Source organism: Atheta coriaria, unplaced genomic scaffold (assembly GCF_025399875.1).
Source record: "Atheta coriaria isolate IRGN ID8LTWV9N9 unplaced genomic scaffold, Caltech_Dcor_3.1 hic_scaffold_7_pilon, whole genome shotgun sequence".
NCBI classification, from domain to species: Eukaryota; Metazoa; Arthropoda; class Insecta; order Coleoptera; family Staphylinidae; genus Dalotia; species Dalotia coriaria.
In genome coordinates, this window is record NW_027045449.1 from 2606156 (window position 1) to 2634147 (window position 27992).

Below are 27992 nucleotides of genomic sequence, written 5' to 3' on the forward strand. Positions count from 1 at the left end.
ATCTGTACTTCGTTTACCGAACTAATTTTATATTCCTGCTGCGTTATACAAATATTACATGGACCTGTTTTATCTCAGCAGTTTTCTACGTTGTTTAAAGCTATTTACAAGTTTTAAGCTAAGAAATAGCTCGAAATTAACTGTGTGAAACAAAATTCATCATTTTTATGTAGTATAAAGAGATAGAAAGTGTCAGGGAGTTAAAAATAAATTTCACGCACGTCTGTGCATTGACATTCTGTCATATCGTCCTGCCCTTTGACCATTTTGACGATTTCAACCGGCGTATCGGAACATTCTCGAATTCACCACGAGGTTTTTGATCGGCGCGGCGCAGAACATCTCAGCGACATTCTCGAATCTGTTCGCCTTCTGATACAGAAGCAAATCTCACTGTCTACTTCCTTCCAACAATATAAATTACACAAAATGGTAAGTAATACGTTTATAAATTACTCGTAACATGCATATTAGGGTCGCGTGAGAATCATTTTAAAAGTTAGGTTAAATTATCACATGAGATTCATTTTCGTGCCGGTTATAAATGAAATTTTATTGAATTTGATTGCAGTCTGGAGCAATCAAACGCCTGTTGCCGCTGTTCGACCGCGTTCTCATCCAGAAGGCTGAGATGGTCACCAAGACCAAGGGAGGAATTGTTATTCCAGAAAAGCAGCAGAGAAGGTTCTCAAGGGTGTTGTAGTAGCTGTTGGCCCCGGTGCACGTAATGAGGTAAGTTTTATTCATGTAATTCTCTTCCAAGCTAATTGTTCTGGTTAAATTTATAGGCAGGTAATCACATCCCTCTGCAAGTAAAAGTTGGAGACACAGTCCTGCTTCCAGAGTATGGTGGCACCAAGGTGTCACTCAGTGATGAGCAGGAGATGCATCTCTACAGGGAATCTGACATTTTAGCAAAGATTGATGCCTAAATATGTGCTGTAAGCACTTGTTTAAATTTATGTGACAGCCAGAGTTATTCCAGAAAAAGAAAGAAGGGGGACTGATACCAAATATCATGAATGTCTTCAGCTTGTACTAAATTTGTGAATGGGATTCTGATGTTTGCTACTGCCCGGTGTAAATTGCGTTTGTTTGGAAGGTTGTTGTTAAATTGGCCAAACAAATTTTGTATAATTAGTGCACATAGTCATTTTGTGTTGTTAACATGAAACAATTTTTCCATATTGAGAAATAATAAAGATGCATTTATATTACAATACACTAAGGTAGACTAGGCACAACATAAGTTACTTTTTCATGGTGTTGAGAATCACACCAGTTGGTGGCTCTAAATGTTTTGCAACATTTAATCCATCCAATTGGGCTCTTTGTTTAGCTGCATCAGTGAGGGCTTTGAATGTGTATGGCTCCCAGCATGCTAGATCAGCTAGGGTTTTTCTGTTTAACATAACGCCATCTCTGGATAATGATTCTCTGAACATTGAATAAGTGATTCCATGTTGTTCACAACCAGCAGAAACGCGTTTCTCCCACAACTGTAATGTGATTTTATATTTATTTTCAGTTTTTATTTGTGATTAACAAAAACTTACATTTGCCATGTCTTCCTTCTTTAATTTGCGCCCTTTTGTAGCATAAACAAGTGCTCTATTCACGTATCTTAACGCAATACTATAACAATTCCGTTTTCTGCCGACGAAATGCTACAAAGTAGAAGTTTTGTTTTTGAATTGGTGGATGCACTTTAAAATGGATGGCAACTTACTGCAGCTAATTTGAAAATGCGTCGTTTGCGCCAAATCTCGTCCGGTCCTCGGGCTCGTATAAAATTCACCGCTGTTGTGAAGACCATTTTATTTTTAGTTGAAAAATCTATTTAGCTACGCGCACGCTGATTGCAAAACTTTTATGCGGAAGAAAACCTAATTCCGTGCTATAATGAGGTTAGGAATGAGTTCACACTAGACAACTGTCAGTGGAAGGTGGAAAAAGTGCAAATGTAAAGCTATTCACACACTTTTTTTGAGTAAATAAATACCGCAAAGTATTGCACCACCAAAAGACAATGAATTCATTATAATTTAATTAAATTTAATTATTATTGCAATATAAAATATATTGGTAAATAATAAATGTGAATTTCTTAAAATATATTGTTTGATATAATAGTTTGTCATTGCTCTTGTGTTGTAAGTTCTATAAATAACATCGGCTCGTTGGTCTAGGGGTATGATTCTCGCTTCGGGTGCGAGAGGTCCCGGGTTCAAATCCCGGACGAGCCCGTGGCTTATCCTTTTTGTGTTTTATTTATACTTCATACTTCATTTTACTAGAACTAAACTTGTTAACTACCGTCGCGGCAGATAATTGCAGCCAAAATTTTGTTTATTTGAAATTATGATTCTTGTAGATAAGTATTTAATTTCCGTTTTTGAAGATAATTAGATTCTAATCTCAATAACCGTCAACATTATATAAATCCAATTTAAATTGTCACTCCTAATTCATTTTATTCTAAAATCTCCAGCCATGATTGTTCAACGCATTTTATCACTGTTCCTATTGATTTTATTGCTTTATTTTGTTGATTCAAGAATATACAATGTATAAATCACATTATATTTGAACTAAAACAATAATTAATTAATTATTTTGCAGTTCAATCAAGATGCTTACATTATTCGTTTCAGTCGAGTGGATAACGAGTATTGGAACAAAACTATTTTCAAACTATACGATGCAGTCGCATCGAAAATATCCAGAGATCGATTTGGAATCAATTTAACAGCAGACACTCTCGTGGAAATCAGCGCAAAAGATAAAGTAAGAAATAAAATAAATAATTATTTCAAGATAATTACAGTTAGGATTGATTACAGCCAAGAATGTTAATCAAAGGATTTAAAGCAGCTGCCAATTCTTATCAGATGAAATTAGTTGATATGAACGAAGAATTTTGTGATGTAATAAAGAGTCAACATTATGGCATTCTACCGGGTTTTCTAAAGAACGGTCCGAATCCTGGATGTCCTTTACAGCCAGGCCATTATGCAATTCACAATTACGAGCTGTTGTATAATAAATTCCCGCCTGGATTGCCAGCTGGTGACTACAGATTGCAATATACTTTGTTGTTGCAAAAGGACAACGTCCGGGCGCATACGTTTAGCGCGTACGGGACGATTATTTACAAGAATAAATTGAAAACCGACGTTTAAGTTACGTTGCGGTAGTAGTGTAACTTTTATAGTGTAGATGGCGCCACGCATTCCATATAGCAGAATTAAATATATGAAATAAACTTCTGAATGTCAAAGATTAGAGAATTGTTGTTTTGTGTTTCATGACAACTACAAAAGTAGAAGAATTTTATTTTTTTAATCATTTGATATATAGGTATGTAAACATACCTGCAAACAGTTATTGGTCTTTTATTGAATCGTCGACAAATAATTCAACTTACAAACAACAAAATTATAGTTTAGTTAATTACTGGACATGTATAAACTATGAAAAGAAGGTTTTATAACGGATTCGCATGACAAATCATTAGACAAACAAAATAATTCCAATTTTTCTTGTTTAAAACTGAATAATCCAGGTTTTTTTGCATTTTTCATGCAAATTATAAGAATGAAAGAGAAACGCAAGGTGAAAAGTATAAATATCTTATACCAAGGCTCATCAACAGTTAGATAACCATTAAAAATATTTACAATGAAGGAAAACAAGTTATATAAATCGTAAACTTGATTAAATTTTGTACTTTGTGTACTCCAATTTTATTATATTTCAAGAATAACATAAATTGTTTAATACTTAAATTTATGTATACCTATATGCCGCACACCTGCAAATAAAAAATGACTCATCACTGTAACCACAGAGAGGTGCGTTGTGTTTTAATGCGATTATGTAATTAACGTCTCGTAGATCACTTCAGCATGTGAGGCAATTGCAAAATGCACTCAAAGTCTTGCGACGCGTCTCACCAGTCGGTCATAAACTGGACTAAATGATGCGATTAGCAATAAACCACCTAATTAGAGCGTGAACATAAAACTAATCAATACATTAATAATGAATTATTGGTATTCAACTACAAGGTGCAAATTCAATCAACAAACAAAGCGATTTGCTCGCAAAGCAGCAAAAGAAAGAAAGTCAGCAGCAATTTTCGAGCCAATTTCGAACAACTATCACCTTACCTTAACCCCGGTGACGTTTTATTGTCGCTTTCATAATTCACTCTTGCGAATTTTTGCTCAGCAATCGAATTTATGTTTATGACTTTATGAGCTGAGCTCCATGCGCGCTGATCTATTTGCTCGTTGATTTAATGAGAGAATAGGGTTTGCACAATTCGTGGCGTGCTTGGGTCTCTCCGAGCTCTGTTTTTCAGCTGCAGCACACGGCGTATTTTATATCGCTGCCATAAATCTAAATGCATGTGCCCTATATTTTCTATTCGTGCAAAGGTCACGAATGTGTTGTATAAGAAAAGCGAGCGCGAAGGTACGGCCGCAATGCAAGACACAACCTGGGAGGAAGGCAACTTTGAGTACGAGTAGCATTGAGCAAATTCCAATCAGGCTTGCCTGGAGGCAATCACGGCTTACGCTCGCATTTCTATCGCCGAAAATATTATCACAATACACAAAACTATGCATTACTAGTCAAATGCTTTCAGTTAAAAATCATGAAAGAGAATTTCACTTGTTTTAAAGCGAAATAAATCCAAAATGGAAATTCCAACCGCCTACGTAACGTATGTAACCCTTACGACATGTGATCGAATTAAACGCGCGCGCCACGCAACCTGCCGAACGTCGAAATAAAACTTACTTACCGCATAACAAACATTGGTCATTGTACGAGATAATGTTACGACAACGCGTGTTTGGCTACAAATACAAAACAAACAACGAAACGGCGACAATGCAATAAATTCTACTGCAGTAGTAGTAAGGTAAAAATGGCGGTCTGAAGTTAAGATTTCTAAAGTTGCTCGGCTAGTTTTGCGTATGTCCAGGTCCCAGCGTGTCGATTACCTTCGTAAAAATCTTTTACTTCGGCGATTCCGACATATACAACCAGCGTAAGTACTCTCGTGTTGACGTAAATAGTTTTCGCAGTGTGTGTGTACGTGCAAATGCGAATTTATGTGAGAAAATCAAAGCGTTGCATGCGCATGCACGGCGCAAAACGTCCGTGCGCGTTTCGTTCGATTTGCAATTTGTATCTAATACATATTATTATTGCGTTTTCCCAACGCGAGCGCCGGCAACTCGACGTCGCGATACGGAAATTACGAAATTATATCGAATGCAATATTAAATCTAATAACGCACGATCGCAGCGCGATAGATGTGCGCTGATGCGAGATTTTGCAATTGAATCGCATCGCGAGACGTAAATTTAATAAACTCAATAACTTTACTCGTAATTTAACACATAAATCAATGCTGCGTACTGTAGGCAACCCAGCATACACAATTTACAAGTAAATCAGCTGAATTTTCAAAATAATACATTTAAATACTCATTTATAATCTGTAATGATTAAAAAATTATTATGCAGTTGAATCACATCGCAAAAAATGTAAATTTAATACAAATTCAATAACTTTTCTCGTATTAACACATAAATCAATGCTATGCACTGTAGGCAACCAAACATACACTATTTATAAGTAAACCAGCAAGATTTTCGGAACAAAACATTTAAATACTCAGTTAAACTCGCCTGTACTAATTAATAACTTATTTTGCAATTGAATTTCATCTAAAACGTAAATTTAATACAAACTGAACAACTTTACTTGTGATTTAACACATAAATCAATGCTGGACTACTTTAGGCAACCCAACATACAATATTTACAAGTAGATCACCAAGATTTTCAGAACAAAGCATTTAAATACTTGGATGTAATCTGTAATGATTAATAATTTATGACTTTATTATCAATCGGTGTGTTAATACTGCATTTAGTTTTATCTTTATCTTTACACGTCGAATTGCACTCGGTAGACACATGCACAACACAATAATCTCGACGATTATGCGCGCGAAACAATGCAACGACGAGGAGTGAAAAAATCGCAAACCATAGCACTGAATAATTATGCAAATGCGATCACGATCCGATTCAGCTGGCATGACTTTACGCAACACCAATATCTGGTTAAATTTAATATAATGAATTAATAATACGACCTTTAGCAAAAAAATGGAACAGAAAATAAATTTGCAGCATTTTTTAAAAGCAGTATAATCTTAATTTAATTGAAGATAAGTGATTAGGCATGTTTGCAATAACGAGGAATTAATTACAATCTCGACAAATAGAAATTGACGAAGCTGATTCTGCACTAGATTCTGCACTCGTGCATTTAACTTAACTTGAGAGCACTTAAATGCTGCTCTTAAACGCTCAAACATGATGCTAATGAAAATGTTCAACGTCGCTGCTGATCTGCTTGCTGCTGTGTAGTCGGGTTGATCTAGTCTAGCTTTTAGCTTGATGAAAATTTACGACGATGTTGAGGATTTTCAATCCGGGTTTCTGTCTTCAGTTATTGCCTGATGAGATTTAACGTTGGGAGACAATTAGTGGAGAGACTAATGGAATTTATCAAGTCATAAAAAGCAAAAATTTAAAAAAAAAGTTAGTTAGAGCATTTATAACTCAAGAACCGCTGGACAGATTTTGATGATCAATGATTTGTGAGATTCGTCTTGGCCCGGAGTAGCAGAATAATTATTAAAATATTAAAAATTTTAACTTTAAGAGTGTTAAATAAGAGATTAAATTTGCTATGGAGATTTAATCATAGTTATTGTTACGTAATTGAATCCTAGATGGCGCTGAGATGCATTATTAGCATATCTCATTTGTTTAAAATAAAAATTCTGAACTTTATTTATGAAATCGATCCTTATTAGGTCCAAAAAATAAGAAAATAAATCTTAATTTCATTTATACTTAAAACAATGTCATAATTTTGACAGTTTATTACACATCGTCACTGTCAGTATATGAAAACAAGTAATATTTGTTTTAAATAAAAAACCAACACTTATTTCACCTTTAAAGTGAGTTTTACACGTTTTTTACAGCGTAATTTTCGATCTGGTTTTATTTTTTTACGCATCCACCTTAAGTACTCCTTTTCTCTTCAACGTAAGAACTTACTTTACTTGTATGACGTGCCATCGGTAAAAATTACTGATTCTGTCGTGTAGATAATTTGCCCCGTCACGAAAAGACGCCAACATTTTTTGCTTAATTTTTTGCACAAGAAGCTGCATTGTTTCATCGAGATGATTTTTTGATGGATGTTATACTCGTATTTTGGGCTGCATACAGAAACGCAAACCGCAAATTACCACAACTGATGAGATCTTCGCGAACGAAAAAAACTCGTTTTCCAAAGAGCAACATAAAAATTATAGGTTAATATTAAATATCGCGATATATCTGATTGTGTTTAAATATTTCACCAAAATATTTATAGAAATAACCGTAAATAATGAGTAAAAATTAAATAAAATCAACATTGTCTATCGGTGAGGTAAGTACCTCTGTGACCAGATTATTACTTTACACATGTTCTCGCCGTGTAGTTAATTGTACTCATTTGTTAGCAATGTTAATTGCGGCTAAATTTCCCATTTTAAAAGTGTTCAAGCGCAATAATTTCTATGAGAGTCTCAAACTGTGCTGTCTCGTATATGCGAGTACAATGTTCCATGTTAAATATGTTCACTGTTCGGTGTTTTAAAGTTTGTATATGTAGAATGTTTGGTATTTTGTGTTGCTCGGTGCATCGGCGTCATGTTGAACGCTAAATTACTCAGCAGTGTACGTGAGCCGAAAGATGCGCACCAAAGGTACACCACCTAAAATTGTTCAAGTTGAAGGTTCATGCGATGTTCGGTTGATGCGCGGTTGACTTATAGCTAAACACGCTGAGTGCGGTACCTTACCGAATCCGAATGTTAACAAATTACATGTAATTCAGGTGTGTGCGTATAATTCTTAACGGTTATGAGTTAATTATAGAGCGAGTGAAAACTCCAATTTGGTAATTGTGCGTGCATGAACCAAACGCAGCTTACAAATCGTTTATTAAAGTGGTGAAGGTAAGCGTGGAAGCAAGATGTTCTTCGCAGAAGAGCATCAATATTGTTTTCTTTTTTAAATTTCTTAATTACAACACTTGAAACGGCTGGTGCTAGAAATCTGGCTAATTTTAATTTGAGTCTTATACTTGAACACATTAAAAACAACTTAAAATGCTTAAGAAAATTAAAACTAAACAAATTACACCCAAATGTATAACATTATAGTTTTTGTGTGGATGTGCGAGTATTGTGTAAGAATATGAATTTGATTTAATTGAAAGGAAGTTTATTTTGTATTTTGACACAGCGAGAACGAGTTCAAGATGCGATTAGCTTGTAATTCCCACCGATGAATAGCCTGACGTTTTATTTGATTCTGAATGCAGAATTACTTACGCAATTTGCTAGTATTTAGCGTTTTTGTCGATTGTTAATGGCGTGCACTTCAGCGTGAATTTAAGCCCGCGCACGAATGAAGAAGAATGACGCCAATACGATTAGCTTCTGGTGATTAATCGCCGAGTATTTACAAATGAAGAATCTGGTAGCTAATTTGGGTTAGAGAAATACACATGGCACTGATTTTGAATAGGCGTATCACACAATAGATGGATGGTTAATTAATAAAATATTTAAATACAAATATTTATATTTTGGGAAGATTTGTGTTCAAAATCGTTTTTTTAAACATTAAATTGAGTTTACAGGGTGAAATTTGGTGTAATATTTAATCTATATATATAAAAATGAATTGCTGTTCGTTAGTCTCGCTAAAACTCGAGAACGGCTGAACGGATTTATCTTATCTTGGTCTTGAATTATTTGTGGCGGTCTAGGGAAGGTTTAAAAGGTGAGAAAAATTCGAATAATAGCCGGGAAAATCCTCAAAACAGCTCTTTTCTATAGAATAAACTTTGACATTGAGATTCAATCATAGTTATAGTTAAATAGTTGAATTCGAGATGGCGCGCTGAAGTGCATTATTGACAAAACTTAATATAATTAATTTCTTTAAATTAAAATTGCTAATCTTATTGATAGAATTGACTCTTACTACGAGTATGTCTAGAACAAGAGAGTAAAAACGAATTACATTTTTATTAAACACTGCCGGAACGAAGTCGCGGGCAACAGCTAGTTATTTATAATTTTTTCTTTGTTTTTATGTAATTTAACTGTTTTTAAACGTTTTAATGCAAAAATTTGATCAGGAATTGTTATATTCGTCGTTTGACAGCTAATGAAGTAACCTATGCAACCAATTTTACACTCATTCTAAAAATTAATTCATAAAAATATCAATTTAACCTCAAAAAACTAATTTAAAACAACAATTTATTCAATAATTTGCTTAAAATAACTAAAATTACTACAAATTTAACTTTGACAAACACTTATCTTTGCAATAGAAGCCAAACACACCTTGTAACCGCGTCAAAAAGATTCACTTATCGTGTAATAAAATGCACTGTCGAATGCCCGTGAACTAGGCAACAGAAACAGCACCAGTCACAGCAGTATGCAACTGAAAATGCTAACTACTGTCGTCTCGCGCCGTATGCGGCGTAATATGAAATACGCCCGGCGATATAAACCAAATGCAAAACGCGATTCCCGTGCCAATTAAGATAACCGGAACGCACGAACGCATTGTGCGAAAACGGCGATCTCGAGTCCACCGGCAGATAAATCGAAAATGATGGGACGTTTGGTGATTTTCGCCTTGGTATTTCCCATTTACTCCGCGACGTATTTTATAGCTACATACTGAATGCAAATATCTAAACAACCGTAATGCCAACTCAACATAACCAAAATTTAATTCAAAATACATTTTTAACAGTTTCCGGTTTATTAAACGTAATAACAGACTAAAAATTAAAATAAATTTAGATTCGGATACATTTCCTCTACATAACTCACCGAAACCAACTTAAGTCACTTACTTAAAATGTGTTCCTCATTATTCGCCGATCGCGTGACTGCGCCAAGTCAGCATTTACGTGTTACTCGCTTACGATTCCTCGGGTTGTTGTCTGTCCTCTGTTCGTGGTGTTAATAAGAGGTCGGAGACAGCTCGGCACGACAGGCGATAATTAAGATATGCAAATTTTTCATCAGTCGCGCGCGTCGAGCTCGCGTTTTTTTCGTGATTCTCTCGCGCGTTATTTTCTAATTTGTGCAACAATTAATCTCGACACTATTCACGATATCATTCCAAACGCCATCGACGGTATCAAATCGTTTCAGATTCATTAGCGTCGGTGATAAATCAGTGCGATGTGACATGTCGCATGCAAACAAATGATAAAAACCAATTAAAACAACAAACACACGATTAATTTATTAAACATATAAGATATATGATACTATATGTAACATTAATAATAATAATGTGAATAAAAAATAGTTTAAACAAATTGGTTTCAATGCATGATATTAAATTATGCAATTTTAATGTGTAGCGTTTGTTTGAGCACAGCAGGAGGTCAGTTTCGAGCAATTTTTCATTGCTCTCGAATGTAATTACATTAATCTAATAATTCTTTTGTGTTTTTGTTATTATTTTTTCTACGAGGTAAAATAGGTCGCGTTGTTATTAGTTTGAATTATAATCCGATTTATCATTGTCCCGTGTCAAAATAATTTATTAAATTAATTTAAATAAAACAAAAAATCGTAATTTATTCTTAAGAAATAAATTTTATGCACAGAATAGGAAAATTTAATGTTTTTCAACAAGTTTAAGGTCTCTTTGATGTTTAATGTCCTACAAATGCTTTGGTGGTCCGTGAAAGTAAATTTTAACGTCTTTGACGACGCTTCAAATTCATTCTTCGTGTTATAAATGTGTTTATTGGATTTTAATGACGTACTAATAGTTATAATTACGAGCCATTACCAACTGTTCCCATCCGAAGCGAATTCATTCATTTTTGAGGTTTTTAAACCAACTTTACTTAGATGTTTTGGTTAGTTGAGGTTATGTGGTGGCAGCACGCGTTGTATACAACGCAGGTGTTGCGCATAATTCATTGAAATCATTCGCGAATGATACGCGCACGACGCACATCCTGCAATTAATATTCGCGCAATGCGACTGTCAATATTTTCCGAAAGTGCTTCGTACACTTCATTTACTTCATACGCTCTTAGATTACTTGCAGTCCGTCGTGCGATTCCAGTTTGTTAATGCATAAATTAGTTTCTCGTGTAACGAATCCGCCAGCGCATAAGTCATCATAAGTGTTCTTGGTTATAATTCATACAAAGTTGACAAAGTGAAATTAATTATTTTTCAAGTCTTTGAGTAAAATAACAAAATAATGCGTAGTCTAAATTTTAAAATAGCTAACTGTACTGTAAATGTGATAAACGTTTTATAGCTTTTTCTTCGGATTCAAATTATACCAGCACTAATATAATAGGTTATTCGTACATTGTTGTCTGTTTCGGTAATAACACTGCCCCAGATGTACGAGTATCTTATTATCATCCAAAGTACATCTACTCTAGACTGGTCCAGAACTAAACTAGGCGTTGTAGTTGAAATATTTATCGTATTGTCTTCTTGTTGCGGTACCGAGTTGAACGAGAGATAATTTCGTGTCTTACTTTTCGGGGCATGATTTATGAATTTTGATTCTACGCGCATGCCGATGAAATTTATTCCTGCTGCCGTTATTACGATATTTAATACTTGGGTATTATTTTGTTATCACGTAATTATATGCTTACTAAATTTTCGTTTGTATTTTTTTTAGTAAAAATTACTTTTTAGTATTTGTTAGTTAAGAAATGCTTCTATTGCGCTATCTAGGACTGAATTATGTAACTATAACTATGATTTTTCTTTCAACCCTTATTTAACACCCTGTATGTTATAATTTGTGATTAAAAAACATTCTATGTCCTTTTCAATACCCTTAAAATTATATATACAAAATTTCATGATAATCGAGTCAGTAGTTTCCATGTTAAAGTGTAACAAACAAACAAAAAACCCAAATTTTGCCTTTATAACATTAATAAGCACTTAAAAGAGTTCCTACTTGAAGTAAACCCGCATGAAATTTTGTGTGTGTCGTTTGTCGCCGCAAATAGCCCGATAAATCCTAATTTTAAATTCCGTCTGGCAGGCGGCAGCTGCCCGAACTATTGTTATGCACTGAAGTTATAGCCGAGGAAACAAACGACCAGCGTCAGGAGGCATTGAACATCCAACATCAGCAGGATAATAAAGACATTTGCCATTAGCATACGCCTCTAACAGCGTTCGAAGTAACAGAAGTAACAGGTAGCCAGTTAGCGACCGCTGAAAAATTATGCGGAACCGAACGCCACGCATTCGCGGAATATTTAACTTTGTAACAAGACAACCAAGTTGCTGAAATCAAGTTAGAGGTTTTGAACGTTGTATATGCAACCCACATAACAAACACAGAAAATATAGCAAAAATTGTGTTTGTTTCTTTGTTTGAACGATTTCTTTGATGATTAACACGTTTTTGTCGTTATGCAACCAACTTAACATGTGACATGTATCAAAAAGCGAACATTTCACAACAGATCATTTTACACACATTAAAACTTCGATTAAAATGATTTGTAATTATCGCAAAACAGCAGTTAAAATATTACCTGTTTATTTTTCGCATATGAACCATTAATTTCGCGTGAATAGCAAATTGTCTTCTTTAACGCACAATCGCAATGAATAATTACTCCCAGTGTTAATAACTTCTAACCCATAACACACACCACAGACAGACATTTCTGATAAGAATCTCTTGTCTCTCCCGACAAGCAGTCTTTGTGCGTGCGCGTGTTTGAAATCGTAAATAATTTCTCAACCTGCGAGCGGGCGCGCGCGCGCGATCCATTCGTTAATTTGTACGCGACGCACACCTCGCGCAACAATTACACGCAGCGCAACGTCGCTAATAATATGTCCGTCAACGGGCAACGTATCAAATTGTCATGTTCGTGTGTTTTACGCGCGCACGCATCGCACGATGCCAGCACCGACACCTCGGAGTCTCCTTAACCTTTCGAACCCGTTAAACGGCCCGAAAATGACGCCCGAGACACGACTACACAAATTAAAATATTTTGATAATAAAGACTTTAATGCGTCGCGGCATTTATGTGAACATTGTGTGATGGACAAATTACAAACGTGAGTTGGGATTGTACACATCATAATAAAGATAAACATAGAAATTTGCCTTTTATAAACAAAAAACTCACAAGAAAACAATGTGAAACGTGATTTTTTACTGCGATAAACATGAATATACACGTTAGTTATTAAAATCACCACTAGAGGGCGCTAGTAGGTCAATTTCTTCATCATAAATCAAACATTTTAACCTTTTTATCACACTTTTAATATCAATACCGTTATGTTAACAACGTGCTAATATCTTTTCGTGTCACGCACGTGATGATAAAGTAAACTAACTTTTATTATTTTATTTTTTATTTTAGATTTCATCATTACCTACATCGGTTGATGATAATCGAGGAAGGAATATCGGCAAAGTATTTACGTAAACGCACAAAAGGACAAAGCACACAAGCGGCTGAAAGTAGGTACTAATACAACTATGCTCTTTGTACGCATTGTGTGTGGTTGAAATGGTCGTTTGTTAAAAATTTACGAAAACGTACGATCGACGCGCGCTTTTGAAAAATCCGATGCGTAAATGATCATTATGGCGATAAACGCGCGCTGATAGTAAATTGAAAATTACGTTTATGAGCGTTTTGTGTGCGCAACTATGTTGCCATTGTCGTAGTGGACATGAATAAACGCGTAATTTATTCGGGGTAATTTATGCGTTGTCATTTATGACTAGCGATTTACCATGGGAAATAACACATTAAATAAGATGAAATTATGGAATCGAACAAATTAGACACAAATTAATCATGTATTTTTCTTTGGAAGTTTTCTGGTGGTTTTGGTTTAAAACAGTTGTTAAAATATTAAAGATTAATTTATCATCGAGTGTCGAATGTCAATTCGGCGAATGCGCAGACAGCGTGCGCGCAGTTAATGACAACATGAGAGTAGGCATCACGTCGCATGAATCTACCTACATTAATCAACTTCGGCGATATTTGCCTGGACTTTATTGGCAAATTAAAATAATTTATGCGATATTTATCAACGCACGCTGCATGACGTGATATTGAGTAGAAAGTGGTCTGTGAAAACAAAATAAATCACAATAAAATCAATGGATTATTCACATAAGAATGTTTGTTTTCTTTTCACGCCTAAACTACTGAAGTAATTTTCATGTTTTTTTGTATAAAGATGAATTAGGTTATGGAAAATGATATAGAATAGTTTTTGTTGAAATAATTAAATTTTAAAACCGTTAAATACAGAAAAAACAAAAATATGGATATAGTTTTAGTTATATGATTTATACCCAGATGGCGTTGTATATTTTATGCAGTACAATTGCAATTGCATAACATTTTATCCGTTAAAAAAGTAAATATTCTATATTTGTCCATAACACGCAACAGTTGAGATAAAGTACATAAAATTTAAATAAAATCTAATTGGAATATTTTACGACTTATTAAACTTTAAACATTTATGACTCGCGCACTCAGCGACATCTATAATACATTACGATAGGCCACTTGTGCGCATACAGACAATTTTATCGTTTCGCATTTGATGGCTTTGCAATAAACGCAACCAGAAGTATCAACTTGACTGCCAAACTGCCATTCGAACAGCACGCAAACCGCCAATGAACCGCTCGTGTTTGTTAAACAATAGTCGAATGTTAATCTCACTAATAGGCGTGTAGTTAAATCAGCCTAAGCGCTGCGGGGCGCGTTTGTGGCTGCATACAGTCGATAAAATTTATATTAACACCACAAGCACCACTTTGTCCAATCCAATAAATCTTATTGATATTAATTCATACCTGCGTTGTTCTTTTGTCAAAAACGATTATTACACATTCAATGTGCGACATTTAACATTGACACATTAAAGTTGAACACTGGTAGCCGTATCATTTACATAAACATATTACAAATGTACACCCAACCTTAAAAGTATTTCTAATGACGCCATTTTGTGTGTGTGGAAAAATGCGCGCGTTTTTTCAGGTTATTTTATGACTATGTGTCTTATACCGCTGGAAATATCCGTAATAGTCACAGGTTAGTAAGTTACGAAAAGGAGCGGCAGCAGCGCGATGAGATTTTACGCGCGGGTCGCCATAAATTTCCAGGACATCTGCGCCGCGCTCGCATGCAGATAAATAAATGGCATAATGACAGCGTGCGTATAATAAAGCTATCTTCTTCAAACGCGCGCACGATTCTGCATTGCGCGCGAAAAGCCCATCGAATGGCTGACATGTCCACGCGGAACCCAACCTACTTCTAATCAACTTACTACTGCCATCTAGTGGGCAATACGTAAACCCCCAAACAAAACATAACATAACCTATTGTATTAAACTCTATTTTTAATAAAAACTTTCTTAAAAATTAAAAACACAAAATTACCTTATTTTAATCAACTAAACATTGAAAGTCTAACGCCATCTAGTGGACAATACTTAAACCTTTACAAAACATAACATAACCTATCACAAAAACTACTATTTTTAATGAAATTTTGATTAAAAACGCAAAAAATGATTTTTTATTGTTTTTCTTCATAAATTTTTAATATTTTGCATCACCTTGTATTCTGAGCAGTTTAGAATAACGTGAAAAACAACCATAACGTTGAAACTACCGCGTCCGGCAAATATCATCGGTGCACGTGGGTGTTCGCAATAATTTAACAATTTCTATGTCATTAGCAACCTCGCAGCAGCAAACGCATGCAACGGCGAATGAAGTCGAAGCGCATTTTTGCCCGCAAAGACAAATAACAAATTGCGCTGTGAGTGTCTTCGCGCTTATTCGCATACAAGTACGAAAACATAAATTCACTAATAACAAAGCATTAATGAAGATATTTTATAATGCGTGTGCGCTTTTGGAACATCGCCGATTTGTAAGTAATAACTTTGTTACTTTATTCACCTTTCTAGACGCGCAAAATGAAATTGTCTGCGCTGGTAACAACGGAAAATGAATATTTAATCGTTGATCAATGAATTTTCTTGATTTGATTATAAATATACAGAGAATATATATTTGTGTATTATTTTAATTAAACATAATAAATTGGCCGTGATGGAACGCCTTTTTTCTCATTATTATTAATTTTATTTGCGTTGTATTATAGTTTGAGTGCAGTTGGTATATAATTAGTACATAATAAAAGTTTTATTTAAAACTTTAATTTGCATGGATGCATCGATGAATGAATATTATTCTCGTGCTAATTACGTTGAAATTTGAGTGCGCGTCAAGGTGAGACTTGAATTTAATGAATTTCATGCACTTGATGCGCATTTAATTAAAAATGAATACTGGTTAATTTGCAAACAAATTGCTGATTTGCTGATTAATTACGGATATCTCTAGTGTTACATCTTGACTAATCTATATATTATAATTTTCTGCATGTTATTTATTTTTATCACAATTTTCAAACAAATATTTTGCGAGAAAATTTATAAAAGTTGTTTTAAAATATTTTTTAACAGAATTTGAATCAGTTTTGTTATTTTTATGGAATAAATAATTCTCATACTGGTTTTAAAGCATTAATCGACAATATTTTGATGGTTTTGAACATAAAGTTTCAAAAATTACCGTTTTTCGTCAATTTTAAAAAAGTTTTGTTAATTTTTGTGATTTTTTTATGTCAAAAATTTAGTTTTGAAGTCAAAAATCAACTTTTTTCTAATTTTTACGGAGTAAACTGTCATTTTCATTAAAATATCCACCAATATACCGTCTAAACAGAACCTAAAAAAATTAAATTTTAAATATTAGACCACCCCTGGAGAAAATTTCAAAAATTTTAAAGAAAAACTAAAATTTTTAATTAAAAAACAATTTTTTTGAAATTTTTGTTCAATATCTACTCCTAATTTAAAATAAATTGCTTTTGTTGCATTAAAATATTTCTTGTTAAAATTTATAATTTACATTTCTCGTATTTTAACGCAGTTGTAAACTAACAAAGTTTATATTACACGATCTGACCAGCCCAAAGTTAAATTTTATACGACACGACACAAGAAATAATTTACATAGTATATAGTTTAGTAAAGTTTACTTAATTGTTTATTGATTACACTTGAAACGGCTACCAGCACAGAAAAACTCACGGGTTTGTCTTGAGTTGTTGACTTGTTTGCTGTGCTCCAAAAATTTTATGACGATTATTGACCGGTTGTTAAAATGTTTATGATGGGCACGGCCTCGGCCACTGGTTTTGAAATTTTATCTCTAGGCGCATGCCCACAAGCCTTATAAACACGCGCGTCTAAATTGTATGCAAATGCATTTTTACGCCAACATCCTGTGTGTTAATTTATTGCGGCGAAATTTGGAGCGCGCACATCTTACTTAGCCGATTTTAATGATTGCTTGTGTCTATCCACACTTTACCATTGGCTAAAAACTTTAATTAAAAGTGTTGCCCGTCGCACGCGTATCCGCAACTAATAACAACTTTGTTTTTTATCAAACAAAACATCAGCAATATAAAAAAAGCCGTAAAATTTTTTACACAGCACAAAATAAAATTATACCAGTCATAAATTTAACATTGTCATTTACACTTTCTTTGTTTGTAATTAATTATAAATTTTTAAGTGCTAATCCGGCTCTGGATGTTAAAATATGTGCCAGGAAATAGAACACAATCGTAAAACTATAAATTGATCGTAAAAACAAAAACGCAGCGCTTGAATAATTAAATAATTAAGGTATGTTAATCTAAAATGGACGACATGTTTAAAATTTAAACAAATTGCGGTAAACAAAGGAGAAATTGCAATTTTTTAAACTTTTAAAATATAAAATAACAAAGATTAAGATGAAATCGATGGGAAATTTCTCAATTATTCGTTTATTTAATAAAATTTCGTGCGCGAATAAAACCTAATGATTATCATTGAGACATCGATGATTATAAACATTAGACGCAAGTCGTGTGTGTGTGATTTCAATCCGCTCGATCCAATTAACATTTAACCGGCGAAGAAAACCACGAATTCGAATTATCACATACGCACTTAGTACTCGTATACACAAATACCATCCATCGACATATTCAACTTACATGACTTAAGTTTTAAGTCATGTTACTTAAGTCAACTCACAACACAACTTAAGTCACATTTTCCTAATGCGCAATTGCATGTTGTTGTAATTTTAATGTTTATTTAATATTTTTGAAGTTTATTGTTTATTGTGAGCGATAAGATGCTGGTGGTTTAATCGACTCCTAATTGATTTTAAATCATAAAGATTAAAGCACAATAAAGATAATGTGATCTCGGGTCATTCGATGAGAGAATTATTCGCGTGAGTTGTTTGCGCATGCGTAAAAAACACGGTAAACAGTTAGGTTAGAAGTAAATTAAATTTTACTTCATGGGTTGAATTTAATTTGCATGTACGCCGGCGACAAAAACGCCAAAAATTGCGGAAATTGTTTGTGTTGCTTTGTAGGTTGTGTTTATTTAGATGTTTGAATCACAGAGGAAGTTGTCGCGGCGCGGTAGGATACCAAAGCGAGGCTGGAATGACGAAAAAACGTCACTGAAATAAAATTGAGACGAGATGCAAGAGACTTAACTCATGCATAAGGCATTAACACGAGACACATATCCTTTATGGCCAGCAGCACGAGCCATCATCCGCTATAACATAACAGGATGTTTCAAAAAAGAGCAAGAAATGTCATTAATTAATATGAAATCGAGGAAAATTTTTATCACACTGTATTTGAATTTAAATAGAATATAGAATTAGTATTAGTGAAAATGTTATGTTTTAATTTAATATTTTATGTTTTTTTATTATATGGACAAAATGTCATTAAAAAAAACGTAAATTTTAAACTATAAAACAATTTCCTCTTTTTGACGCTGTGAAATTCTTTACAACATCTAGTAATCTAGTCAAGTGGTCCATGGCTCAGGAAATTAACTATTACATCGCACCTGATTGTCCTGAATTCACTATTTGATTGCTCGAATTAAATTACGCTATGAATTTACCGCTCCAGCGGTAATAATCTTTAATTTTTGCATCAAAATTAAATAATTACACTTTTTCTGTTTTTAAAATTTGTTTTATATTAAAATAATATAAATATGTGTCTAATAATTTATTTTTGCTTTTTTACATCCGCATACTTTGCTTTTTTCGTTTTGATCCGAACAAGATCCGAATCATCATCTAGTTTAGAAATGATATATCGTCGCGCAGCGAAATAATGATATGTTCTTTGACTTCCACCGAGCGAATAATAAATCTACACCGAATATGAGTAGGAATATCGTTCTTTTTTCTTCATGGCAAATGACGCGGATAATTTCTTTCGATGCGAGGTTTGTTGGTTTGGTTGCGGGTATATCGGTGTACGAGTAGTCTAGTTTAAGTTTTTAGTGTTGCAAAACAATAACGGTTCGGAGCTCGAATTCGATGGATGATTTATTATCACCTCGTGAGTTTTCATCGGGTATCGACAAGCGCCAAATATTTACCTATGTTGATTATATTATGGAATTTTGTAAAATGTGAAGTTTATTTACAGGTAACGCAATTTTAGTTTTTTTCTTTAACATAAACGCTGAATCTTGTGACTAAAATGTCGTTTAACGCACTCTTAAATACTATATTCTACTTTCATATTTAAAATTCCACTTTTCTTCAGTTTTGCGCCACAAAAAGTGGCACTTTAATCACGAACAGCTTAAACAGTGACTAAAGTATTTTAGTCACGGGTTTTAGTCATGGGGTCGAAGTTTTAAAATACCAAAATTCAAATACAAAACACTAAACGTGGAAATAAAGTGGAAAAAGACAAAATATCTTAAGCATCACATCGCTAAACGTTGTTAAAGTGCCGTTTACCATACTTGATTCTTAATATATTATTGTGACACCTTGTATTTTATGATTTATTCTATGATGAATTATTCAGATTGGAAAATATACGCACGCGACACGAATCGTTCAATTCGGCGACATTAATGAGTTTTAATCTCAAGAGTAATGTTGCTTATTAATAATTTACGCACTTGTGGATAAAATATAGTATTCCACTCACATAAAAATGCAGTAGTAGCACAATTAGTAATTTTTAATTTGTTTCACCACACATTTCAATAACAAATAAACGGATATTGCGTATCCTCATGTCTGGCATCTGTTTCACATTCGTTGTTCGTTTTATTGATGTGACTATAAACGCAGATACATCAACCATTCTATCCTTGTTTAGATTGTATAAATACGAATATGTCCGTTGGCATTTATTCAAAATCGCGGCACGAGTTCCAACCGTACGTATCTCCTCAGAATCGAATTATAAATTATGATTAGTGACTTTAAGTTATAATTACTATGATTAAAACAGTTGCACGAAATGTTTGTATATCTAATATAATAATTCTGATAATAACAAGGCGATGAAATCTCGCTGAGTACCAAACGAATGCGAACATGTGTGTTTGTGAGATGTTACAAAAAAAATTTATATAGTTAAGAAGTTTAAATGTACGCGCAGAGTCATGAAATGAAGCATCTTGGTTGGCAGCGCTTCTAACTGTTTTTGACTTCATAAATAAATGGGGACGTTGATATTCGTTGATGTAGAAGACCACGGAGAAGGTTTCCAACTGCGAACGCAGCGCATTCCGAAAATCAAAACTCGAATTAAACTCAGTGCTTACCGTTTCGTAATTTCATCAAATTTTAATTATCTACAATTTAAACATGATGTTCTACACGGAATTGTTACATTGTATGATTGGGAAAAAATTTGGGAAAAAATATTTGAAATATTTTGTCGTAAATAATAGGCAACCCAATGTGCAACGCACGCGTAAAATCAATATGTACTTCAATAAATTTCGCATTTAATTGGCGTTTATCTATTACATTGCTAGGTATTTTACGAGCAGTACATTCCAACATCGTAAACTCATATTTATATAAAGAATTTAGAGGAAATTGTTGATTTAGTTAGTAAAAAAACTTATTTTTGTTTATTTAAGCTTTAAATTTGAAATTTTTAGTCCAAAATGGAAAATTTGATACAAAATCAACAAAATTAATGAAAAAAAAAAATAATACCAAGAAAATAAAATCGAATTACTCGTGGTATGCAACTCTCTTTACACCTAAAGTGTGTTCTGGTGGGGGAAGTGACGTCAGTGTTGAGTTTTCTCTCTGATTGGTTTTTCTTCAAAATTTGGCATTTTTTTACTTTTTCGTGTTTTATCATGAATATAATCATTAATAATGCGCAGTTAATAAATTATTAAATTCTATAACTCATATTTCATTAAATAAATAAATAATTTTAGCGATTTTCAGTCATAATTCTCACAGATCCAATTATGAAAATATTCCCAGTGAATTATTGGCTTTCAACGCGTATGTTAAACAAAAGTAAACACCAATCCTGAATATAAGCATTAAAGTGTCAAATTTGGTGAGCGCTGTGAACAAGTGTGTGAAACACACTCGTGTGTACGCTGGTGGAATATTCAAATTTATGTTTGATGCGTGACAGGCATTTTTAATTAAGAAAAAAATCAAGAAAACCTATGAATTGCATAACCGTACATACACATTACAATCGCCCACATATTCACGTATAAATAATTAAATTATTTATAAATAATTTTATATATTTTTTTAGTTTTTGCGAAACTGGATAAAAAACTAGTGTGTAGTTCGTGTTAATCGTGGTTTCGAGTAATTTCCAGCTCAAAAAGTTAATAGTTAAAGAAGGTGCGTGCTGCGCATGCGCGCGCAGCTCAGTGTTCCCAGGATCCGAAGGGTCAAGTAGCGCCACTAATAGATCTCGGCGCTAATCGGTTTAATTCAATTTATTATTTTCTGTGTGCGCGCGCGCGCACGCGGTGTAAGACAACGAAAAAGCTTTTGACCGACGGACGGACGCGTCGATTATCGAGGAGGAATTTCAGTCAAAACGTCAATAGGCAGAGGTACTCGTATAGGTAGTGCGCGCCTGGCTTTGCATACGGTCATGAAATTTTCGCTGGAGACTGACGTGAGAAGCTGCGGCGTGCAGGAAAAGAGGCGCAGAAGATGACTCGCGTGTAATTAGCAAACCGATCACCTTCCAACAACTAATACGGAGCGATAACGTGTTCGCAATCAATAATCTTTTCACCAATACGCGAAAATCACTTAAGGTAACTTAAGTTAAGTAAAATTTTCAAGTTTACATGAGAATTTGCTGATTTTCAATAAGTTTCACACGAGATATTTCACAAAAAGAGAAAAATTAGTGGGTAGTTATTTTTTATACACTAGTGTGTAAAAAATTACTTTATGCATGCAAAATCATTTTTTAGGTGTTTTATTGCATTGCAAATCATTATTTTTCACATTTTGACCATAATTTGACAGGATTTTTAAGAAAAAATTACTTTGCGTGTTTAAAAATGACATTTTCCGTTCTTCTTTATACACTCGTGCCTAAAAACGTACTTTAGGCACTGAAAATCTAAAAACAAATCCACCCGATGTTTTTTTGAATTACAAATGATTATTTTTTCAATATATAAACTAAAATTGACAATAATACCTTATCAACTTACTTTGCGTGTTAAAAAGTTTCACTTTACGCACAAAACATACAATATTTTCTATCCTAACCTTAAAATTTCGTAACTAATAACTTAAATCGCTTCCCACACTTAGATAATCTCGGCGTTGTGCAAAACGTGTTAACTGTTAACTGCGCATGCGCAAAAAACTTAAATTTTTCCGCGTTGTTTTCACGTATCGTCCGGCTTACTCGTATGCCTATGCACAAACGCATAATTTATGTCGTGTCGATCGCGCGCACTCTCGTATTTGCTTGAAGGACGTAATTAAAACCGCGCGATAATTACGCCGGCCGCAATTAATCATTCATGTGCGCCAATACTGCGAACCGACTCAAACTTAAGCCGCAAGTGCGCGGCGTGGTGGGGGGTGAAATGTTCTCAAATGGCGAAAGAAAAGCTTAATTATTTCCTATTTATCATTTGTGTGCATGCACACGAACAATTTACACAGTGTACATATTATACAGGGTGTTACAAAATTTTTATTATTAAAATAACTAATCTAAAAGTAAAATATTAAAATTTATTGTTTAGGAATTTATTTAAAATGAAAAATTGTTTTTTTCCGTGAATAAATTTATTTGAAAGAATAAATGCGGTTTTTTCATGCTGGATTTGCGCAATTTCCTCCGCGCGAATGAAGAAATCAAAGTGCAGCCGCGTCGGACACCTTTTGCGCAAAGAATAATTGTTATAAATTACAGCGGCGGCGCGCGGCGGGCGAGATGAACATGTCCGCCACACACGAAATCCGCGCGGCGCGGCGCCGCGTGCGCCAGACCTGCAATTATCACATAGAAACGCGGATATTTAGTTCTCACATAGATTATGATTACCACCCATTTTGATTAATAACATGCGCGTCGAACGGCAGACGCGCAAAACGAAAATTTGCGTGTGAAGCGCACCGAGCGAAGATAAATAAAATAAATCGCCAAGACCGTAAAAACACCCAATACAAGCGTTTACGAGTATGTTTGGTTTGTTGATGGTTTTATTCGTGTTGTTGCTTTGCCCTAGATGTCATTCGCAGGGATTATGTTCGAGACGTAACGCCGGAATTTCTGCGTGGGTTTTTCAAAGGCGCACGCCTCGGTTGTAAGTACGTACGCATTTTTTTTGTGGTTCTAGAGCGGTCGTTACCGACATTAATTTGTTGTTATTTGCTTTGTTGTAGTTGACGGGCTGACGGTTTAAGAAACATAAACGTGTGTTACGTTTAGAGTTGCTAAATATGGTTATAATGCATTTAAAGGTTATAATATCGACAGGCAACCAGTTATGCACGCGTTAAACTAATAATAAATGAATAGAAAACTGTAATATAAATTAAATAACAAAATAAATAGTGTTTATTGTTGTTTTATTGCATTTATTGAGTAAAAATGGCATTTTTGTAATTTTCCGCGAGGTGGCGTTAGTGGTTTTCAAATCTAGGTGAAGAAAAAGTTGCATAGCGTTAGTTTTAATCAAAATAAAAGATTTTTGAGTGGAAACTAAGCGTAAAAATTGTTAAATTAATAATAGATAATTATTATTATTATTTTATTGAATAATTTTAGTTAAAAAGACATTTTTTATACGCCGCGAGATGGCGCAAGTGATTTTTGACATCTAGCTGTAAAAGAAGTTGCCTAACCTTGTAATTTTGATTATAAAATATTTATGCGTGAAAATTAAGCCTAAAATAAAGTTGTACTACTTAAAACCTTAAAATAGTAATTAATTTTAATTTAAAACTAATTTCAGTTGGTTTAATTCATTAATGAATCTAATTCTGTTTGTTTTCTAGCATACTTAGCTCGATTAAACAATAATAACCGCATAATATCTCTACAGTTGAATTCTACTTTGGATTAAAATTAAAATTAATAATTAATTAATTAATCAATTGAAATTATGCACGTTGACGCCCATTCTAATGTTGGTTTTGCCAAAGAACAAACGAACAATTTCACATTTCGTCCTGCGCGTCCTCCTCGCATTATTGTATTCAAATTTTCCATTATGAGATGGACGCGCGATAGCAGAATGGCCGCCGCTCCAGAAGAAGGCATTGTTTCGACGAACACAAGCGGGGAAAGAAATCATAAGCGAACAATTTTCGTTGGTATTGTTTAACGCGTTTTTTAACCACTTTAGGCTGTGTGATGTGCGCTGTACCAACGATGAAATTGAATATGAATACACGATGAGGTCTTGTTTGTGAAAAAGAAAGAGTTGAAGATGGTCGAGGTTCCGCTATGAATAAAAAATTAATAACGCAATAACCGTACTAAATGCTTTTAAGAGGATGTCTTGTTTTGTTCTTGTTGCATTCAAAATTTCTATTACGATTTAAAAGCACCGGTGGAATTATTATGTTGGGTTTATAAGTAAGTAATGAAATCAATAAATTCAATAATTAATTAGGAAATATTTTAGAAACCGAATTATTCACATGTGTAGTGTATAAGTGTATAAATTCTTGCGGTCTGAGTCGAGTCGAATAATCAACACACGTTTATTTTTTGCGCCTATGCCGCTGAGAGCATTTAATGACTTAATCGCGGCGAGAGTTTCTTTTTACTTAAGACAGCGAGCAAAAATATTTGATCATTTGGTTTTTTATAGTTTATTTTGATTTATTGATCTGTGCAGATAGGTATAACTGAAGAAAGCTTGTTGGAATCACTCAAATTCATATTTTATTATCATAACCTCAAATTATTTTATGTTTATTCGCCAAAATTATAAAATTTATTAAAATATTGTGTAACGGCATAATTTTAATTAGTTTTTTTCTGATTTTAACCTAAAATTGAATGATTTTAACTTTAAGTTTGAAATTTTGATCAGAGAGGGCGCCACGAGGCTTGTGTCACTTATAAATTAGGTTAAAAACAGAATTTTGTAAAAAATTACATTTTTAATCATTTATCAATTTTCTATGATAATATTTAAAGTACTAATGCTTATAAATGTGTTTTTAATGTATTAATATGTAAATAATATACATTATTGTCATTTAAACGTAAATTTAGACATTACTGACGATGATCCTATAAGATTTCTATTAATTTCTAAATTTCAATTTAAATGAATATTTAATTTAGCTACGTCAAATTGTTAATTAGATTTTACCGCATTTGTAGATTTTATTCATCTTATTATATGAATAATTCACGACCAACTAATAGCAAAACAAACAAATTGGAAAATAAATTGAAAATTTGCAAATTTTCTCACTTCTAGGCAACTAACCAACTTTCTCTTTGATAAATAAATTCGATAATATCATCAAGTACAAATGTGTTAACACATAAAAAACTAAAAAGTTTTTATTTCAGTTTTTAATATTATATATACGACGAGTATTTATACATTTATATCGGTTATAAGTTATGATGATTGTAACACGACTTAAATTAGTTTCGAGCGGCGGCATTGGCCGCGTCAACGAAAAGAATTACGAACCTCCATAATGAATTAATAGTGTACTTAACCCGTTTAATAAAAAAAAACGAGCTGTGGCACGAGCTTAAATATGCTTTGCGGAATAATTTGTATCGACGTTCATTTACGGATGAATCGAAATCTGTGCTGCGGCGAGACGTTCATTACGCTACATTAGCATTCGACGTACGTACGAGTATAAGCAAAAACTTTTTAAAGTATTAATGATAATGGCATGGATTATAGACTTTTTTATTGAAAACTTAAATTGCGTGCAATTAAGAGTGAAAATATCAAGGGCTTTTAATGTGTCATAAAAATATGATTTTAATGTGACTTTTGACATCAGGAATTAAATTAATTTTAATTTCGTTAAAATTTTGCTATAATTTCAATTATTTTTGTTTAAAAATGTGTTTTGACAAAAATACATTAAAAATATACTATTTCCTATAAAGCACCACTTTTTCCTCGGCTTTTAGACACGAAAAGTGGTATTTTACTCATGGTCGTGACTAAAGTACTTTAATCACGAGTTTTAGTCACGGGGTGAAGCTAGCGCTTGTGTATTTGTCTACGGTGCTAACATAAACATTAAAATAGATTAAAATTTAAAAAAAATAGCGTACACTACAAAATAATAATTTTGGCAATCAATTTTGTTTGAATTCTTACATTATTCGTTTTAATATTTAAAAAACACATTCATTGTGATTTTTTCTTGGTATTTACGCTCAAAATCACTTCGTTTATGCTCAGTGATGTAGCTGATAAAACATAATCATTCCACAGCGTGGACCACCACAATTCCCAATCAATTCGTGCAATCATCCAATCTCCAACAATCTACCAATCATTTGTGTAAAGCGCCTGCGCCGGTCAAACAATTTAAAACCTCCAAACTCCAAAATTGTAAACTGTAATAGATACGTTAAGAGTCATTTGTGTAGATTGCTCCCAGATTACAACTAGCCGGGCAGATAACGCAAGCACAATCATTGTACTGATGTTGAGTGATGTCGAAGCGTGTAAAATTTCGACTCGGAGATTATTCAAAATTTAAAGCGCTTGTTGTGTTGCGTTGCGTTGCGCGGCCGCGTCGAATGGTCACTTGGTCAGTTTCACCGTGGGGAATCTGTTTGTTTGCGTTATGGCGGCAGTGGCGCACTAGCGCGCGAATGGCAATGGCGAGATTGATATCCGCGATAAAGAACGGTCACGGTTCACCTCGTGTTCGAGATGATAGAATACGAGGTGCGCGCGCGGAGCACCTGTCTCGGTCTAGTTGAGCCGCATATTTCTTCTGATAGATGATACAGACGCTGCAGAACAGCGAAAAATGAACGATTTTTGAAGTTTTCATCTTGAAATTACATTCAGAGTGGAATTAAAGCAAATTTAACCTCAAAAGTATTACAGATTACTGTAATATGACACATAAAGTACTTTAGTCACGGCTTTAGCCATTCGTGATTAAAATACCAATTTTCGTGTTTCAAAACCGTGGAAAAAGTAGCACTTTAAATGTGGAAGTTGAAGAAAATGATTTTATCAATATATGCAACCCAATATACACATTAATTCTCCTTTCAACACAAATATCAACTTTCATATCATATTACTTATGAATATGTGTTTTATTAATTTTTATAAATTTGTTCAATTAACGATAAGAAATTTTACTGTTTGTG

The 27992-nt window shown here is 33.7% G+C and overlaps 2 protein-coding genes, 2 long non-coding RNA genes and 1 other non-coding gene across 5 annotated transcripts; 4 read left to right on the top strand and 1 right to left on the bottom strand.

Annotated features, from left to right (window-relative positions):
- Positions 1 to 573: 573 nt before the first annotated feature.
- LOC135795787 (10 kDa heat shock protein, mitochondrial-like) lies at positions 574 to 1220 on the top strand. The gene is given in 3 exon segments (XM_065307570.1): positions 574 to 677; positions 680 to 732; positions 789 to 1220. Coding segments are annotated over 3 exon segments (243 nt in total). The 5' UTR covers positions 574 to 631; the 3' UTR covers positions 933 to 1220.
- On the bottom strand, positions 1178 to 1934 carry mRpL20 (mitochondrial ribosomal protein L20). Its single transcript, XM_065307569.1, has 3 exons — positions 1730 to 1934; positions 1557 to 1667; positions 1178 to 1499 (listed from the first exon to the last, which is right to left on the bottom strand). Exons 1-3 carry the CDS (start codon positions 1814 to 1816, stop codon positions 1251 to 1253), a joined length of 447 nt encoding a protein of 148 aa, XP_065163641.1. The 5' UTR covers positions 1817 to 1934; the 3' UTR covers positions 1178 to 1250.
- Positions 1935 to 2174: 240 nt separating this feature from the next.
- On the top strand, positions 2175 to 2246 carry TRNAP-CGG (transfer RNA proline (anticodon CGG)). The gene has a single exon. It is a non-coding gene; the product is annotated as a tRNA-Pro (tRNA).
- A 236-nt stretch (positions 2247 to 2482) lies between these two features.
- On the top strand, positions 2483 to 3218 carry LOC135796393 (uncharacterized). The gene is made up of 3 exons (XR_010549329.1): positions 2483 to 2568; positions 2623 to 2787; positions 2844 to 3218. It is a non-coding gene; the product is annotated as an uncharacterized lncRNA (long non-coding RNA).
- Positions 3219 to 13062: 9844 nt separating this feature from the next.
- Positions 13063 to 24108, top strand: LOC135796122 (uncharacterized). Its single transcript, XR_010549247.1, has 4 exons — positions 13063 to 13274; positions 13586 to 13686; positions 23887 to 23968; positions 24044 to 24108. It is a non-coding gene; the product is annotated as an uncharacterized lncRNA (long non-coding RNA).
- Positions 24109 to 27992: the final 3884 nt, after the last annotated feature.

What these genes read in the sequence shown, in the direction of transcription:
- mRpL20 (XM_065307569.1), bottom strand. Translation starts at nt 1,816, where the DNA reads ATGGTCTTCACAACAGCGGTGAATTTTATACGAGCCCGAGGACCGGAC. An exon ending in GCATTTTCAAATTAGCTGCA is followed by an intron (nt 1,668 to 1,729) that starts GTAAGTTGCCAT and finishes TCTACTTTGTAG; the next exon opens with CATTTCGTCGGCAGAAAACG. An exon ending in AGAAGGAAGACATGGCAAAT is followed by an intron (nt 1,500 to 1,556) that starts GTAAGTTTTTGT and finishes ATCACATTACAG; the next exon opens with TTGTGGGAGAAACGCGTTTC.